The sequence below is a fragment of the Coregonus lavaretus genome (assembly GCF_964263955.1).
Source record: "Coregonus lavaretus genome assembly, chromosome: 23".
Taxonomy (NCBI): Eukaryota; Metazoa; Chordata; class Actinopteri; order Salmoniformes; family Salmonidae; genus Coregonus; species Coregonus lavaretus.
Window position 1 is genome coordinate 36048187 of NC_140010.1, and position 18626 is coordinate 36066812.

The following is an 18626-nucleotide window of genomic DNA, read 5'->3' on the forward strand; positions in this document are numbered from 1 at the left end:
GAGTTCCTCTGTGGAGATGGGAGAACCTTCCAGAAGGACAACCATCTCTGCAGTTACTCCACCAATCAGGCCTTTATGGTAGAGTGATCAGACGGAAGCCACTCCTCAGTAAAAGGTACATGACAGCCCGTTTGGAGTTTGCCAGAAGGCACCTAAAGACTCTCAGACCATGAGAAACAAGATTCTCTGGTCTGATGAAACCAAGATTGAACTCTTTGGCCTGAATGCCAAGTGTCGCGTCTGGAGGAAACCTGGCACCATCCCTACGGTGAAGCATGGTGGTGGCAGGATCATGCTGTGGGGATGTTTTTCAGTGGCAGGGACTGGGAGACTAGTCAGGATTTAAGCACAGATGAATGGAGTAAAGTACAGAGAGATCCTTGATGATCCTCCAACTGGGGCAAAGGTTCACCTTCCAACAGGACGACGACCCTAAGCACACAACCAAGACAATGCAGGAGTGGCTTCGGGACAAGTCTCTGAATGTCCTTGAGTGGCCCAGCCAGAGCCCGGACTTGAACCCGATCTAACATCTCCGGAGAGACCTGAAAATAGCTGTGCCGCAATGCTCCCCATCCAACCTGACAGAGCTTGAGAGGATCTGCAGAGAAGAATGGGAGAAACTCCCCAAATACAGGTGTACCAAGCTTGTAGCGTCGTACCCAAGAAGACTCGAGGCTGTAATCGCTGCCAAAGGTGCTTCAACAAAGTACTGAGTAAAGGGTCTGAATACTTATATTATGTAAATGTGATATTTCTAAAAACCTGTTTTTGCTTTGTCATTATGGGGTATTGTGTGTAGATTGATGAGGGAAAACAATACAATAATCAATTTTAGAATAAGGCTGTAACCTAACAAAATGTGGAAAAAGTCAAGGGGTCGGAATCCTTTCCGAAGGCACTGTACATACCTCCAGCAATTTGGCTACAAGGGTGAAGTGATCCGATGAACTGACATCAGAGCTCTCCATGTTATTCAAGATGGCGGCTGCAAGGCAAATAACAAAATAAAACTTGGTCAATCACAACTTTCACATAAAAAAAACTAACAACAACATAAACACCTCAACATTCAAGTATTTCAGGATCTCAATACATTTGGCCATTGGGGTTGGTGGGGGGATGACAAGGCGCAGGTCATATTCCCTAAGAACTACGGTCATAGATCATACACTCAGACATCAACTGAGTCATACACCAGGAGAAGACCTCACCTTCGAAGCTGACGTTGCCCAGGTGGAGGAGAGCAGCAAGCAGCTTGAGGATCTCCCAGCAGTGGGTCTCGGTGAAGGTGAGGATCTTCAGGGCCGTGCGGATACGGGTGTAGTCCTTAGCATCGTCACGTCCATTGCAGACAATACAGTCACCCTATAGAACACAGGGTCAGAGGTTAAAGGTTATAGCTATCGCCCCATCTCTCTACTTAATTACAGCTACTATCGACCCATTTCTCTCTTCATTGGTGATACTAAAGCAAATCATATTTGTGGCTGTTTTTTTTTCAGCTCTGGGTCAGTTTTCTAGGAGCGTTGTAAAGAGGACGTCAGTTACTTAGTTGTACTCAGTAAAAATGTCCTTAATGAGGTAGATTTATAACTGTACGTGAGAAAACCTGTAAGTGATGATGTTTTAGTAGTGCATTGCTATTACCCTCTTGAGGTAGCTGAATTCAGCGGCATTTCCCAAACACAGTGTTTTCTTCTGTTCTGCCGTCATCCCCGCTAACATACAGTAGAATATGTGGTAGTTCCGCTCCTCCGTGGCCTAGGGTTAATTAGTGAAAATGAACAGTAGTGTTACAGATATCAAGATCTCATGACATTACACCATTTTGCCTGGTTACTGGACAATCCAGCAATGGATTTGGTCCTCTTCCAAGTACGAACAAAAACATGTAAATGAGACTTAAATTAGATAAACCTGTTGTTTACGAGAGATAGTTTACACAGTTTTGAAAGCAATTCACTTTATGATGCAATTAGCTATGAGATTTCTACATTTCATTAAAATATAAGGACAACAGCAAAACGTCCTGGTTCACCAATTGTTTTGATTTTACAGCCTGTGCTTCCCCACCTGATGGCAGACACGAGACTTCTCCAGTAAGTACTGTTCAATGCGAGCCCCTTCGATGGCGCCACCTTTGTTGAAGAAGATTTCCACGTATTTCCCAAAGCGGCTGGAGTTGTCATTGCGAATTGTTTTGGCATTCCCAAATGCTGGGGGAACGCAGAAATGAGAAGTGTGTCATGAGTAGCAACAGTTGGGATAATGTGGGAGAGAGATATTGTTATAGTAAAGAGATCCTACCTTCCAGTATAGGGTTAGCCTCCAGTATCTGCTGCTCTATCCAGGAGTGCTGTCCACTTACTGCAGCCAGGAACTGAAGGACGAGCTTGGTGCTCTCTGTCTTCCCTGCACCTGACTCCCCACTAACAGGTAGAAAGAGACAGTGTGTCATATTCTTGGATTTCAGTTTAATTCCAGTGTAATTGTCAATGTAAAAGTAAAACTGAACCCCTCCAAAGAGCATCTTCAAATATAGTCCACAACATTGGAATATGTGACGCTTCTGCCTTGGTTTCCTTTTGTTCAACTGAATGACTTTCAAAAGTGGAATGTTGCCTGTCTGGGACAAATGTACTTTTGGTCTCACCTAATGATGCAGCACTGGTCTCGGTTGTGGCGGCGCATGTTGAAGTAGCAGGTATCTGCGATGGCAAAGACGTGCGGGGGCAGCTCGCCCAGCCTACGCCCATGGTACAGCCTCACTTGGTCGGCTGTGTAGAGAGGAAGCTCTTGGTAGGGGTTGACTGCCACCAGCACAGAGCCTGTGTAGGTCTGGACACAGCACAATAACAGCGGTTTAGGCTTTTTCCGCACACATTTTCTGGGCCCGCTGTAACAACGGCTAATGTCATAACACTAGTTAATGTAATAACTTTTCTATTTTTAATACATTTTACATTTTTTAAGTAATAAAACCAGTTAATGTAATAACTTGCTGGTTAACGTAATAAAATGTTGATTGGTTAATGTAAAAACTTTACCCGCTAAATGTAATGTTATCACATTAACCGGTGGTTATTACATTAACCGGTGAGTAACAACTTTTTTGATGAATAATGTAATAACTTCCACTAATCATGTAATAGTTTTTGTACTACTTCCCTCAATTTGATGCACATACAACCACACACTGCCAATTACAACACAAACAAACTCACACACATCATACAGGAATGCTCATATATAGAGACACTCACAAGCACACATTGAAATGTACACCCTTACAGAAAAAACACATGATTTCACATGAAATTTCACGTGAAACCATGTGAAAAAGAGTGGTTTTGGAACACTTCACATGTGATCACATGTTTTCACATGAGTAGTTTCATGTTGTCACGTTATCACATAAACTTCACATAAGATCACATGTTTTTGGAACACTTCTCGTGTTCACATATGTGCATGTGTGTGTGCGTGTGTGTGTGCATGTGTGTGTGTGTGTGTGTGTGTCTATGACTGTGCATGTGTGTACATTTCAATGTGTGCTTGTGAGTGGGAGCATGAATTTGTGTTGTAATTGGCAGTGGGTGGTGGTATGAGCATCAAATGGAGGGAAGTAGTACATCAAAACATTGATCTTGGTATGTTATTACATGATTGGTTGAAGTTATTAAATTATTCATCAAAAAAGTTGTTACTCACCGGTTTGTAATAACCACCGGTTAACGTAATAACTTATAACATTTAGCGGAAAACGTTTTCACGTTAACCGTTCAACATTTTATTATGTTGACCGGCAAGTTATTACATTAACCGGTTTTATTGCATAAACAATCGAAAAGTTATTACAAATAGAAAAGTTATTACATTAACCGGTATGATTACATTAACCGTTGTTACGCACCCCCATTAATAAATCTGTGAATGTCTTTCATAAATCTTTCAGCATAAACAAAATAATCCACCATCCATATCATAGAAAGGGTCTGAATGTCCAGCATATGTAAGAGCGGTGATGGTTGTTTTGGTAAGGAGATGGGTTAGACCAACATGTTAACTTAAAAAGCTTCAGAACATTATGACCAAACTGTGTAACACAGAGCATTTTGGGTACCGCCCACATGAAAAAGATACTACAGTTTACTATAGAATACTACAGTACTTACTGTAGAATTCTGTAGTAAACTGTAGTTTACTGTAGAATACTATACTACACAATGATTTAAATAATCAAAGCTTGATGATGACCTGGTTATTTGAATCAGCTGTGTAGTGCTAGGGCAAAAACCAAAATGGGAAACATTGCTATAGAATGTTGTAGTATACTGTAGAATAGTAAGTTCTACAGTATTATCCGCAAAACAAACATGGTAGTAAATACTACAGTAATGTCTGCAAAAACACTACAGTCCACAGGAACACAACACTTTACTAACTATAGTCAATACTACAGTATTTAATTAGCATATTCCCTATCCATTCCCCTCCCCCATATCACAATTTGTGCCACCCATAAGTGAGAAACATACATGCCAAGTATAGACCATATATTGTGTTCCCTACAGGTTATGCAAAGAGCAGAAGTTCTGAACTATCTGTTCAGCTCCCAGTCCTACCTACCTACAGGTCATGGAAAATATTATTATGCACTATTTTTGTATTTCTCCAGTAGGTTTCCTCAAGGAGAAAGCCTCCACTTCTATGTCAAAGATAATAAAATAAAAACACTATAGACAATACTACAGTAATGTCTGCAAAAACACTACAGTAAATACTACAGTATACTACAATCTGCAAAGACACTACATTAATGACTATAGTATATACTACAGTTTAATTTTACTATAGTTAACTGTTAATACTACAGTATACCACAGTGAATACTATAATATTTATACCATAGTACACTATAGTATTTTGTCATGTGGGTGTAGTACATCATAATCCATTAGGGGACTCACATAGATGATGCCCTGCCTGTGTCGGACCAGCAGGTTCCTGAGGAGCCCGGCCTCGTTCAGGTCCCCCAGGCGGATCATGTCGTCCACCCCCTCCACTGAGGTGAGGTGCATCACCCTGATGGAGCCCTCCTCCTTCTGGGATAGCTTGTGTTCCTGGAATGACACAGGAAAATTCAGGAAGTTATATGGCGGTGCGATGCAAACTTTAGCGCAAATCTCCATTGACATCAATGTAGGATTTGTTAGAAATCTTGAGTTACATATAACGTCACATTTTGAGGTCTGTAAGCCTGAAAATGTTGGCTTTGGTTTTAAACCGTCCCTTTAAGTTTTGGGGTTTGGCATTATATTGTTGTATGACTGACCAGTGCAGAATGCAAGATCACTGTCCATGGAAGTACAGTAGAAACACAATGATGAACAAATGATGTCAACATTCTAGAGTGCATAACTTCTATAGTAAAAATGAGATATAGTAGTTTGACAGATTATTCCCTACAGGTAATGACTTAGATCTTGAACTCATTTGAGACCAACAGTACATTCAAATACAGTAGACACACAATTCAATACAATACATGTAATAAAGAAATGCCATGGTCACCTTTCCTTCATCATCAACCAGCAGCTGGTGTCCAGTGTCGGTCACTTTGACCCGGGCTCCGATGGGTACCCCAATACCAGAGTCAACCCACACCCACTCACCCTGAAAGCAAGGAGCACAGTGGGTCACTCTAAATTCCAAGCATCTGTCTCTAACCCTAGGAAGCTCTTTGCCACCTTCTCCTCCCTGCTGGATCCTCCTCCCCCTCCCCCCTCCTCCCTCTCTGTGGATGACTTCGTCAACTATTTTGAAAAGAAGGTTGACGACATCCGATCCTCGTTTGTTAAGTCAAATGACACTGCTGGGCCTGCTCACACTGCCCTACCCTATGCTTTGACTTCTTTCTCCCCTCTCTCTCCAGATGAAATCTTGCGACTTGTGACGGCCGGCCGCCCAACAACCTGCCCGCTTGACCCTATCCCCTCCTCTCTTCTCCAGACCATTTCCGGAGACCTTCTCCCTTACCTCACCAACTCATCCTTGACCGCTGGCAATGTCCCTTCCGTCTTCAAGAGAGCGAGAGTTGCACCCCTTCTCAAAAAACCTACACTCGATCCCTCCGATGTCAACAACTACAGACCAGTATCCCTTCTTTCTTTTCTCTCCAAAACTCTTGAGCGTGCCGTCTTTAGCCAACTCTCTTGCTATCTCTCTCAGAATGACCTTCTTGATCCAAACCAGTCAGGCTTCAAGATTGGTCATTCAACTGAGACTGCTCTTCTCTGTGTCATGGAGGCTCTCCGCACTGCTAAAGCTAACTCTCTCTCCTCTGCTCTTGTCCTTCTAGACCTGTCAGCTGCCTTTGATACTGTGAACCATCAGATCCTCCTCTCCACCCTCTCCGAGTTGGGCATCTCCGGCGCGGCTCACTCCTGGATTGTGTCCTACCTGACAGGTCGCTCCTACCAAGTGGCGTGGCGAGAATCTGTCTCCGCACCACGTGCTCTCACCACTGGTGTCCCCCAGGGCTCAGTTCTAGGCCCTCTCCTATTCTCGCTATACACCAAGTCACCTGGCTCTGTCATATCCTCACATGGCCTCTCCTATCATTGCTACGCAGACGACACACAACTAATCTTCTCCTTTCCCCCTTCTGATAACCAGGTGGCGAATCGCATCTCTGCATGTCTGGCAGACATATCAGTGTGGATGACGGATCACCACCTCAAGCTGAACCTCGGCAAGACGGAGCTGCTCTTCCTCCCGGGGAAGGACTGCCCGTTCCATGATCTCGCCATCACGGTTGACAACTCCGTTGTGTCCTCCTCCCAGAGTGCAAAGAGCCTTGGCGTGACCCTGGACAACACCCTGTCGTTCTCCGCTAACATCAAGGCGGTGACCCGATCCTGTAGGTTCATGCTCTACAACATTCGGAGAGTACGACCCTGCCTTACACAGGAAGCGGCACAGGTCCTAATCCAGGCACTTGTCATCTCCCGTCTGGATTACTGCAACTCGCTGTTGGCTGGGCTCCCTGCCTGTGCCATTAAACCCCTACAACTCATCCAGAATGGCGCAGCCCGTCTGGTGTTCAACCTTCCCAAGTTCTCTCACGTAACCCCGCTCCTCCGCACACTCCACTGGCTTCCAGTTGAAGCTCGCATCTGCTACAAGACCATGGTGCTTGCCTACGGAGCTGTGAGGGGAACGGCACCTCCGTACCTTCAGTCTCTGATCAGTCCCTACACCCAAACGAGGGCATTGCATTCATCCACCGCTGGCCTGCTGGCCCCCCTACCTCTGCGGAAGCACAGTTCCCGCTCAGCCCAGTCAAAACTGTTCGCTGCTCTGGCATCCCAATGGTGGAACAAGCTCCCTCACGATGCCAGGACAGCGGAGTCACTCACCACCTTCCGGAGACACTTGAAACCCCACCTTTTTAAGGAATACCTGGGATAGGATAAAGTAATCCTTCTACCCCCCCCTTACCCCACCCCCCCCCAAAAAAAAAAAAAAAAAAAAACATATTGTAAAGTGGTTATCCCACTGGCTATAAGGTGAATGCACCAATTTGTAAGTCGCTCTGGATAAGAGCGTCTGCTAAATGACGTAAATGTAAAAAAAAATGTAAATGTCATGGTCAGGGTCATACATCCAAAGAACGCAGCTTTTACACTTAATATAATTCAATTGAAGAAAGTATAGTGTGCACACACCTATTGTAATTCCATCAAACTGGTAAACATATAAATAAATAAAAGAGCCTTTCATGAACTAACACTCACACTTGACTTTTCTTTCCCCCTCACTAGCTCTGACTTTGCTGATAGCTACTTTATTGATGAAAAATTGACTTACTAGGAGATATGTATTTGTCCCATCTAGCTACTGTAAGTCGCTCTGGATAAGAGTGTCTGCTAAATGACTAAAATGTAAACGAGTATAAGATCCAATAAATCATCTGTGGAGCATCAAAGAGTGCCAGTGTGCTAAAGATCACTATTTGTGCTGTCTTGCCAACTCCTATTGGCGATAGAAGTTGGTTAAAGGTACAGCACAAACAGATCTGGGAAAAGACTAAGGATTTCCCATTTCAAGCCATTTCCTGAAATGAATGGCAATGGCATTGACCCCAAACCCTAGATGATCAATCACATCCAGACACAATTGGCAGAGATTCTCCATAGAATGACTAGGCAATGGAAGTGTTGATTACATTACATTTCAAAAACCTTTATAATCAAAGCATGGCATTCGGGTTACATTGATAAAATAGTCAACAAAGATCATGTTGAGGATCTTACCTTTCTTAACACCACCATGATACAACTCTCCTATTCCCTAAATTCAAGAAACAAGAGAGACACAAGTCATGCATTTTCTAAAACATATCTGTAGATTACATAAGTCTGGACATACTGTGATCTCAGTGCGTGTCTTCTCAATGTTGTAAGAAATATGTCACTGTCATTCCAATTTTAAGATCCAAGGGTGATTATATGGTGACAATGGTGCGCAAGAACTACAATCATCCATAAAAACAACATACTATACATGACAAACAATACAGAACTTAAGTCAATACAACTGCTACCTTCTTCTGTAAGGATGACTTAAATGACTGCTCATCGTTACTCTACACCATTCAGCCTAACGACTCTATAAGGGTGACTGAAATGACTGCACATCGTTACTCTACACCATTCAGCCTAATGACTCTATAAGGGTGACTGAAATGACTGCACATCGTTACTCTACACCATTCAGCCTAACGACTCTATAAGGGTGACTGAAATGACTGCACATCGTTACTCTACACCATTCAGCCTAATGACTATTGCCTCATTTCATAACCAAAAAAACAACCACAAAAAAAACATATCAGCCAGCTTACTTGTAGCAACTGAAGTGATGGTCCTCATTGAAATCCCAGTCCTTTAGTAAGTCCTGTGCAGTTGTGGAGCTCAAATGTTTGTTAGCTGACGTTCACTCAAACCCACCTGGATACCACAAGGAACAAGGAAGTGGGTGACACCCCTGACACATCTCCTTTATGGCAGTTTGACTTTGATCTGTCATGCAAACTCACAGCTCAAGAAGACAGGAGGAAAGTCACCTCCTACCCACTCATTCTCTGAATGCGTTTGGCCCAATACGCCATTCAATTCTGGGCCTGCTTCTAAGCAGTAATAGTGGAAACACCATAATAATTTATTTCAAAATCTACAACTTCAACTACAGAACATGTTAGATAGAGTTTGTGACCTAGGAGCACTTATGGGAGTGCCCTTTGGACCTGTGGGCTGGTCAGGCGACACTGGTCTCAGTATTACAACACTAATTAAGTAGTAAATCAATGAGATAGTTAGTCATCCAATACAGTACTAGGAGAGAGACTGGTCCCCACTACTGCCTGCGTCACTCTGATAACGCTTAGTTGAGGAATTCCCTCTAGTTAACAAGACTTGTGCATCACCACACACACACAGACAGTCATTGGCTGTACAATAATAATACATTTATTTCCTACAATAAGTGCTGTGCCCTGTTCAAAGAGCACTTTGTATTCTCTCACCTCTCACCGAGCAACAGCAAACTTCTCCGGACTGACATCTAAACTCTGTGGTGCCCAGGAACTAGTATTGTTTGTCCATGATTGTAAAATAGTAATTGTTTATTCACTGAACACAAATGATATGAAACGAATGGGGTCCAGATTGAGGACCAATTTCCTTGTGGAATTAGAAACAAAAACAGGTGATAAACACCCGATGAGGCGCCACACTAGCCATATTACATACAAATGAGTGAAGTTTATGTAACCAGTTCCGATAAAGACATCATAAAGGCATGTCAATTTCCTGGATTGCTCATTGGAAGCTGTGCCGATCCAAAGAGGAAATTAAACGAACAACTCCCTGTGCCTCTAGTCACTGCCCTGACCTTATTTGCTTTGTAAGAGGTCAACAACTGTTAGTTTTTTTACATGGGTTGAAGAAGGGTTAGGGTAAGCTAATGTATTTACTGTAAGTAAGTTATGATATCAACTGTTTTTCTTTTCCCACTGAAATCATGATACACAAATTGATGCAGTGGTTTCACCTATGTGCGTCTAATATGGCACCATCGCACTTTTCTTAAATAATTCGAAAAAAAATTCTAAAATAAGTTGAAATTGAAGAAATTGGTCAGCGATGAGTCCAGATTAGAATCCCATCAAAAACCTAAGGAGAGGTCTGAAAAGATATGGAGCAGTTTTCCGCTAAAGAGTGGGCCAAATTGCAAGTAGAAAGGTGGAGCAAGCTCTTTGATGGCTACAAGAAGCATTTGTAGGCAGTTATCTTGGCCAAAGGCTGTGCAACCAAGTATTAGCTCCCAGGTACCAATCATTTTGCCAATGCCATTTGTTTTCACTTTCTAAATTAAAATGGTACATTTGGTAAAAAGCTGAGGGATGGGGCTGGAGAAATGTAAACACTCTCAAATTCATAGACAGAGCTATGGATGCAAGAACTGACAATCAATTATATCAAAATTATAGTTTTAACCATGTTTGGGGATACAGTATATAGTGTTTGTTTACATTGGAGTAAAACAAGTTTATATTTTGGGTTCTGATGGGGTACGATGGTTGAACTGAGCTCATGAGTAATTTATAAGTTATATTCTTGAAGAATCAATGGGTACGTATTATTAATTCATAAGTCCAAAAATGGATGACTGCTGATTGCCCCTTTAAGTCCCCCCCCCCCCCAACACCAACAACAAATGTGCTCTGCAATGTTCCAAATCCAATAACAAGGTGTGGAGACCCAAAAAATTAAATCTCAAATTTCAACTTATTTTAGAAGAAATTGTGAAAAGTGCAAGAATGCCAATACATTAAGCTGCAACTTTAAGATCGAGTCCACTTTCATTTTGGCTATGGGTTCAACCAGTGCACTGTTGCCATTGACATTGTCTTGATATACAGTGGGGGGAAAAAGTATTTAGTCAGCCACCAATTGTGCAAGTTCTCCCACTTAAAAAGATGAGAGAGGCCTGTCATTTTCATCATAGGTACACGTCAACTATGACAGACAAATTGAGAAAAAAAAATCCAGAAAATCACATCGTAGGATTTTTAATGAATTTATTTGCAAATTATGGTGGAAAATAAGTATTTGGTCACCTACAAACAAGCAAGATTTCTGGCTCTCACAGACCTGTAACTTCTTATTTAAGAGGCTCCTCTGTCCTCCACTCGTTACCTGCATTAATGGCACCTGTTTGAACTTGTTATCAGTATAAAAGACACCTGTCCACAACCTCAAACAGTCACACTCCAAACTCCACTATGGCCAAGACCAAAGAGCTGTCAAAGGACACCAGAAACAAAATTGTAGACCTGCACCAGGCTGGGAAGACTGAATCTGCAATAGGTAAGCAGCTTGGTTTGAAGAAATCAACTGTGAGAGCAATTATTAGGAAATGGAAGACAAACAAGACCACTGATAATCTCCCTCGATCTGGGGCTCCACGCAAGATCTCACCCCGTGGGGTCAAAATGATCACAAGAACGGTGAGCAAAAATCCCAGAACCACACAGGGGGACCTAGTGAATGACCTGCAGAGAGCTGGGACCAAAGTAACAAAGCCTACCATCAGTAACACACTACGCCGCCAGGGACTCAAATCCTGCAGTGCCAGACGTGTCCCCCTGCTTAAGCCAGTACATGTCCAGGCCCGTCTGAAGTTTGCTAGAGTGCATTTGGATGATCCAGAAGAGGATTGGGAGAATGTCATATGGTCAGATGAAACCAAAATAGAACTTTTTGGTAAAAACTCAACTCGTCGTGTTTGGAGGACAAAGAATGCTGAGTTGCATCCAAAGAACACCATACCTACTGTGAAGGATGGGAGTGGAAACATCATGCTTTGGGGCTGTTTTTCTGCAAAGGGACCAGGACGACTGATCCGTGTAAAGGAAAGAATGAATGGGACCATATATCGTGAGATTTTGAGTGAAAACCTCCTTCCATCAGCAAGGGCATTGAAGATGAAACGTGGCTGGGTCTTTCAGCATGACAATGATCCCAAACACACCGCCCGGGCAACGAAGGAGTGGCTTCGTAAGAAGCATTTCAAGGTCCTGGAGTGGCCTAGCCAGTCTCCAGATCTCAACCCCATAGAAAATCTTTGGCGGGAGTTGAAAGTCCGTGTTGCCCAGCGACATCCCCAAAACATCACTGCTCTAGAGGAGATCTGCATGGAGGAATGGGCCAAAATACCAGCAACAGTGTGTGAAAACCTTGTGAAGACTTACAGAAAACGTTTGACCTGTGTCATTGCCAACAAAGGGTATATAACAAAGTATTGAGAAACTTTTGTTATTGACCAATTACTTATTTTCCACCATAATTTGCAAATAAATTCATTAAAAATCCTACAATGTGATTTTCTTGATTTTTTTTTCTCATTTTGTCTGTCATAGTTGACGTGTACCTATGATGAAAAGTACAGGCCTCTCTCATCTTTTTAAGTGGGAGAACTTGCACAATTGGTGACTGACTAAATACTTTTTTTCCCCACTGTACAGTGGGGGAAAAAAGTATTTAGTCAGCCACCAATTGTGCAAGTTCTCCCACTTAAAAAGATGAGAGAGGCCTGTACTTTTCATCATAGGTACACGTCAACTATGACAGACAAATGGAGAAAAAAAAATCCAGAAAATCACATTGTAGGATTTTTAATGAATTTATTTGCAAATTATGGTGGAAAATAAGTATTTGGTCACCTACAAACAAGCAAGATTTCTGGCTCTCACAGACCTGTAACTTCTTCTTTAAGAGGCTCCTCTGTCCTCCACTCGTTGCCTGTATTAATTAATCAACTACGGGGCTGTAGTGGTGAGTGAGTAGTCATGCTGTACTTCGCTCCGCAGGTAATATGACACATTACATTACAATGGAACGATTTGATTAGTGTAATGTTGGCTAGCTACATAGTTGTATTTGTATCAAAGATAAAGGTGTAGTATAGAGTAACTATCGAGGTTAGCTACCCAGCTACACTCGTTCGCAGCGACGCCGTTTTTCAAACAAAGTCAACACCGCAGCCATTGCTAGCTAGCCAACACTACCAGCTACCAGCTAGCAGTACTGTAGCAACTATATACAATATCCTTTTAGCCAGCTACATTCGTTGTATTTGTATCAAAGATAAAGGTGTAGTATAGAGTAACTATCGAGGTTAGCTAGCCAGCTACACTCGTTCGCAGCGATGCCGTTTTTCAAACAAAGTCAACACCGCAGCCATTGCTAGCTAGCCAACACTACCAGCTACCAGTTAGCAGTACTGTAGCAACTGTATACAATATCCTTTTAGCCAGCTACATTCGTTCGCAGCGACGCCGTTTTTCAAACAAAGTCATCACCGCAGCCATTGCTAGCTAGCCAACGCTACCAGCTAGCAGTACTATAGCAACTAAATACAATATAATTTTAGCCAGCTACATTCGTTCGCAGCGACGCCGTTTTTCAAACAAAGTCAACACAGCAGCCATTGCTAGCTAGCCAACACTACCAACTAGCAGTACTGTAGCAGCTAAATACAATATCTTTGTGCTAGCTAGCCAATGCTTAATTATTGCTGCGTTATGAAAGGAACTAGACACGGACACGAATTATCTGTTTAGTGTGTTAACACACTACTGGTAGTTTGTTGTAACCAAGTATTGGTGCTAAACCGTGTGTTATTGGATGCTAGCATGCTAGTTAGCTATGGCGTCATAGTTAGCTAGCTGAATAAAGTAAGTTGAGTCTATTCCTTGAAACATTGAACCGCTGTAGTTTACAACAATTCTAATTTCTAAAGTGGAAGTTGGGAGAGTTTTATTCGGGTGTTTCAGTGAAACAATAATAGTTTCTGAGGTGGAAGTTGGGAGAGTTATATTTGGGAGTTGTGGTGAGGGAGGCCCCGCTCTCTCCTTTCCCAGATGTTTAGTTCATTTGATTCCGATCTCCTCTGCATTATTGTAGCCATTTGCTACAGCCTGTCAACTATGCCTCTGCCTATCCCTGTTCTCTCCTCTCCGCACAGGCTACACAAACGCCTCACACCGCGTGGCTGCTGCCTCTCTAACCTGGTGGTCCCTGCACGCACCACACACCTGGAGTTCCAGGTCTCAGGCAGCCTCTGGAACTGCCGTTCTGCTGCCAACAAGGCTGACTTCATCCCAGCCTATGCTACCCTCCAGTCCCTCGACTTCCTGGCGCTGACGGAAACATGGATTACCACTGAAAACACTGCTACTCCTACTGCTCTCTCCTCGTCTGACCATGTGTTCTCGCATACCCCGAGAGCATCTGGTCAGAGGGGTGGTGGCACAGGAATCCTCATCTCTCCCAAGTGGACATTCTAAATTTTTCCCCTAACCCATCTGTCGATCTCCTCATTTGAATTCCATGCTGTCACAGTCACTAGCCCATTTAAGCTTAATATCCTTGTCATCTATCGCCCTCCAGGTTCCCTTGGAGAGTTCATCAATGAGCTTGACGCCTTGATAAGTTCCTTTCCTGAGGATGGCTCACCCCTCACAGTTTTGGGGGATTTCAACCTCCCTACGTCTACATTTGACTCATTTCTCTCTGCCTCCTTCTTTCCACTCCTCTCCTCTTTTGACCTCACCCTCTCACCGTCCCCCCCTACTCACAAGGCAGGCAATACGCTTGACCTCATCTTTACTAGATGCTGCTCTTCTACTAATCTCACTGCAACTCCCCTCCATGTCTCCGACCACTACTTTGTTTCCTTTTCTCTCTCGCTCTCCTCCAACACTACTCACTCTTCCCCTACACAGATGGTAATGCGCCGCCGCAACCTTCGCTCTCTCTCTCCCACTACTCTCTCCTCTTCCATCCTATCATCTCTTCCCTCTGCTCAATCCTTCTCCCTCCAATCTCCTGATTCTGCCTCCTCAACCCTCCTCTCCTCCCTTTCTGCATCCTTTGACTCTCTGTGTCCCCTATCCTCCCGGCCGGCTCGGTCCTCCCCTCCAGCTCCGTGGCTTGATGACTCATTGCGAGCTCACAGAACAGAGCTCCGGGCAGCTGAGTGGAAATGGAAGAAAACTAGACTCCCCGCGGACCTGGCATCTTTTCACTCCCTCCTCTCTACATTTTCTTCATCTGTTTCTGCTGCTAAGGCCACTTTCTACCACTCTAAATTCCAAGCATCTGCCTCTAACCCTAGGAAGCTCTTTGCCACATTCTCCTCCCTGCTGAATCCTCCCCCCCCCCCCCCCTCCTCCCTCTCTGTGGATGACTTCGTCAACCACTTTGAAAAGAAGGTTGACGACATCCGATCCTCGTTTGTTAAGTCTAATGACACTGCTGGTCCTGCTCACACTGCCCTACCCTATGCTTTGACTTCTTTCTCCCCTCTCTCTCCAGATAAAATCTTGCGACTTGTGACTGCAGGCCGCCCAACAACCTGCCCGCTTGACCCCATCCCCTCCTCTCTTCTCCAGACCATCTCCGGTGACCTTCTCCCCTACCTCACCTCGCTGATCAACTCATCCTTGACCGCTGGCTATGTCCCTTCCGTCTTCAAGAGAGCAAGAGTTGCACCCCTTCTCAAAAAACCGACACTCGATCCCTCTGATGTCAACAACTACAGACCAGTATCCCTTCTTTCTTTTCTTTCCAAAACTATTGAGCGTGCCGTCTTTAGCCAACTCTCTTGCTATCTCTCTCAGAATTACCTTCTTGATCCAAACCAGTCAGGTTTCAGGACTGGTCATTCAACTGAGACTGCTCTTCTCTGTGTCACGGAGGCTCTCCGCACTGCTAAAGCTAACTCTCTCTCCTCTGCTCTTGTCCTTCTAGACCTGTCTGCTGCCTTTGATACTGTGAACCATCAGATCCTCCTCTCCACCCTCTCCGAGCTGGGCATCTCCGGCGCGGCTCACTCTTGGATTGCGTCCTACCTGACCGGTCGCTCCTACCAAGTGGCGTGGCGAGAAGCTGTCTCCGCACCACATGCTCTCACCACTGGTGTCCCCCAGGGCTCAGTTCTAGGCCCTCTCCTATTCTCGCTATACACCAAGTCACTTGGCTCTGTCATATCCTCACATGGCCTCTCCTATCATTGCTACGCTGACGATACACAACTAATCTTCTCCTTTCCCCCTTCTGATAACCAGGTGGTGAATCGCATCTCTGCATGTCTGGCAGACATATCAGTATGGATGACGGATCACCACCTCAAGCTGAACCTTGGCAAGACGGAGCTGCTCTTCCTCCCGGGGAAGGACTGCCCGTTCCATGATCTCGCCATCACGGTTGACAACTCCGTTGTGTCCTCCTCCCAGAGTGCGAAGAGCCTTGGCGTGACCCTGGACAACACCCTGTCGTTCTCCGCTAACATCAAGGCGGTGACCCGATCCTGCAGGTTCATGCTCTACAACATTCGGAGAGTACGACCCTGCCTTACACAGGAAGCGGCACAGGTCCTAATCCAGGCACTTGTCATCTCCCGTCTGGATTACTGCAACTCTTTGTTGGCTGGGCTCCCTGCCTGTGCCATTAAACCCCTACAACTCATCCAGAATGCTGCAGCCCGTCTGGTGTTCAACCTTCCCAAGTTCTCTCACGTCACCCCGCTCCTCCGCACACTCCACTGGCTTCCAGTTGAAGCTCGCATCTGTTACAAGACCATGGTTCTTGCCTATGGAGCTGTGAGGGGAACGGCACCTCCGTACCTTCAGGCTCTGATCAGTCCCTACACCCAAACGAGGGCATTGCGTTCATCCACCTCTGGCCTGCTGGCTCCCCTTCCTCTGCAGAAGCATAGTTCCCGCTCAGCCCAGTCAAAACTGTTCGCTGCTCTGGCACCCCAATGGTGGAACAAGCTCCCTCACGACGCCAGGACAGCGGAGTCACTCACCACCTTCCGGAGACATTTGAAACCCCACCTCTTTAAGGAAAACTGGGATAGGATAAAGTAATCCTTCTACCCCCCCCCACAAAATTGCACAATTGGTGGCTGACTAAATACTTTTTTCCCCCACTGTAGTCACTGGCTACAATCCAAATAATGTTATCACGCTCATATTGCGCTTATCTCCAGGGAGGCTTCTCTAGGAGGGGCTCACAGTGGATATGGTCAGTAAATGTGTGCGTGTGAGCAATGGGGTAGAGTAAAGATACAGATAGGCCTGGGTGTATACATGGGAGTTTCTACATACAATCTTTCATTTATTAATTTACAATTGATAGTCTCCTTCTCCATGATGTCATGGTACCCTGTTAGCTCATAATTCATGAGGGTGAAACCTTGACAATGTTCCAGATTTAAAATAGAATGTATATATATTTTTACATCTAAAAAGGGATTCAATTGTATTTTTTTCCTACCGATCTACACAACCTATTCCACAATCATGTCAGAGTCAAATATAAAGATCTCTGAGTCATGTCGGTTCTGTACAATACATTTCTATCTCCTAAAAAGCCCTGTTGTCAACGAAACCCCTGATAAAACAAACTCGGCAGTCTGCCATCTTGATAAATTGTTTATACAGTTCAGTATCGTTTAACTGAGGTGTGTATCCATAGGGTAATAAATCCTTTCTAGAGAATACTACGGTTATGTCACACTAATGTTTAGTGATAGTCTACACACCCCTTTTACAGTGTTCACATTTTGCTGCCTAAATATTACATCTAAAAAGGGATTCAATTGTATTTTTTTCCTACCGATCTACACAACCTATTCCACATTTTCGAAGTTAATGGAATGTATATAACATTTTCCAAATTAATAATATCTTCATTGTGTAGGTCTTCACATCCCAGAGTTAATAATTGATGGAAGCACCTTCCGCAGCGATTACAGCTGTGAATAATTTTGAATAATATTCTACCAACTTTGCACAATGTTTGGGGCAACATACTGTATGTCCATTGGTTTTGACAAAATTGTGTCAAGAACTGCAGCACTGCTGGGTTTTTCACGCTCAACAGTTTCCTGTGTGTATCAAGAATGGTCCACCACCCAAAGGACATCCAGCCAACTTGATAACTGTGGGAAGCATCTGAATAAGATTGTACCAACCTTGCACAACTCTTAGAGCAACATATATCCATAGTTTTTTGTCAAAATTGCTCAACCTCAGTCAATTTGGTTGGGAATCATTGATAGACAGCAATATTCAAACCTTGTCTCTGATTTTCAAGCAAATTTAAGTCAGGACTCAGGACTAAGACTAGACCACACAGGAACACTCAACACCTCTTGGAATGTCATTCTGGTGTGTCTTTGGCATAAACATTTGTGTAATCATATGATGCTGCGTTTTGCATCATCTGATGCAAAATGTATCATACAGGGATGATTTCTGTATTTTGAAAGTCACATATTAGACTATTGAAACAAATACCAAAAGATAGGTTTTTGAGCTGACTTTTCCTTTACACTTGCTTAAAAGATCTGAGACAATGTTTGAATATTGCTGTCTATCAATGATTCCCAACCAAATTGACTGAGGTTGAGCAATTTTGACAAAAAACTATGGATATATGTTGCTGTAAGAGTTGTGCAAGGTTGGTACAATCTTATTCAAATGC

At 43.8% G+C, this 18626-nt stretch overlaps 1 protein-coding gene across 1 annotated transcript in view; it reads right to left on the minus strand.

The window, feature by feature from the left end:
• LOC311150793 (unconventional myosin-VIIb-like) overlaps positions 1–8339 on the minus strand; it is a gene marked incomplete at both ends in the record, with an annotated part of 28200 nt that extends 19861 nt beyond the window's left edge. Inside the window, 9 exons of the mRNA XM_084188322.1 lie at positions 912–988; positions 1215–1368; positions 1651–1764; positions 2077–2219; positions 2311–2432; positions 2657–2841; positions 4974–5126; positions 5578–5679; positions 8322–8339. Coding sequence (XP_084044448.1) covers positions 912–988; positions 1215–1368; positions 1651–1764; positions 2077–2219; positions 2311–2432; positions 2657–2841; positions 4974–5126; positions 5578–5679; positions 8322–8339 — 1068 coding nt within the window. The remainder of the gene's footprint in view (positions 1–911; positions 989–1214; positions 1369–1650; positions 1765–2076; positions 2220–2310; positions 2433–2656; positions 2842–4973; positions 5127–5577; positions 5680–8321) is intronic.
• Between the last annotated feature and the right edge of the window lie 10287 nt (positions 8340–18626).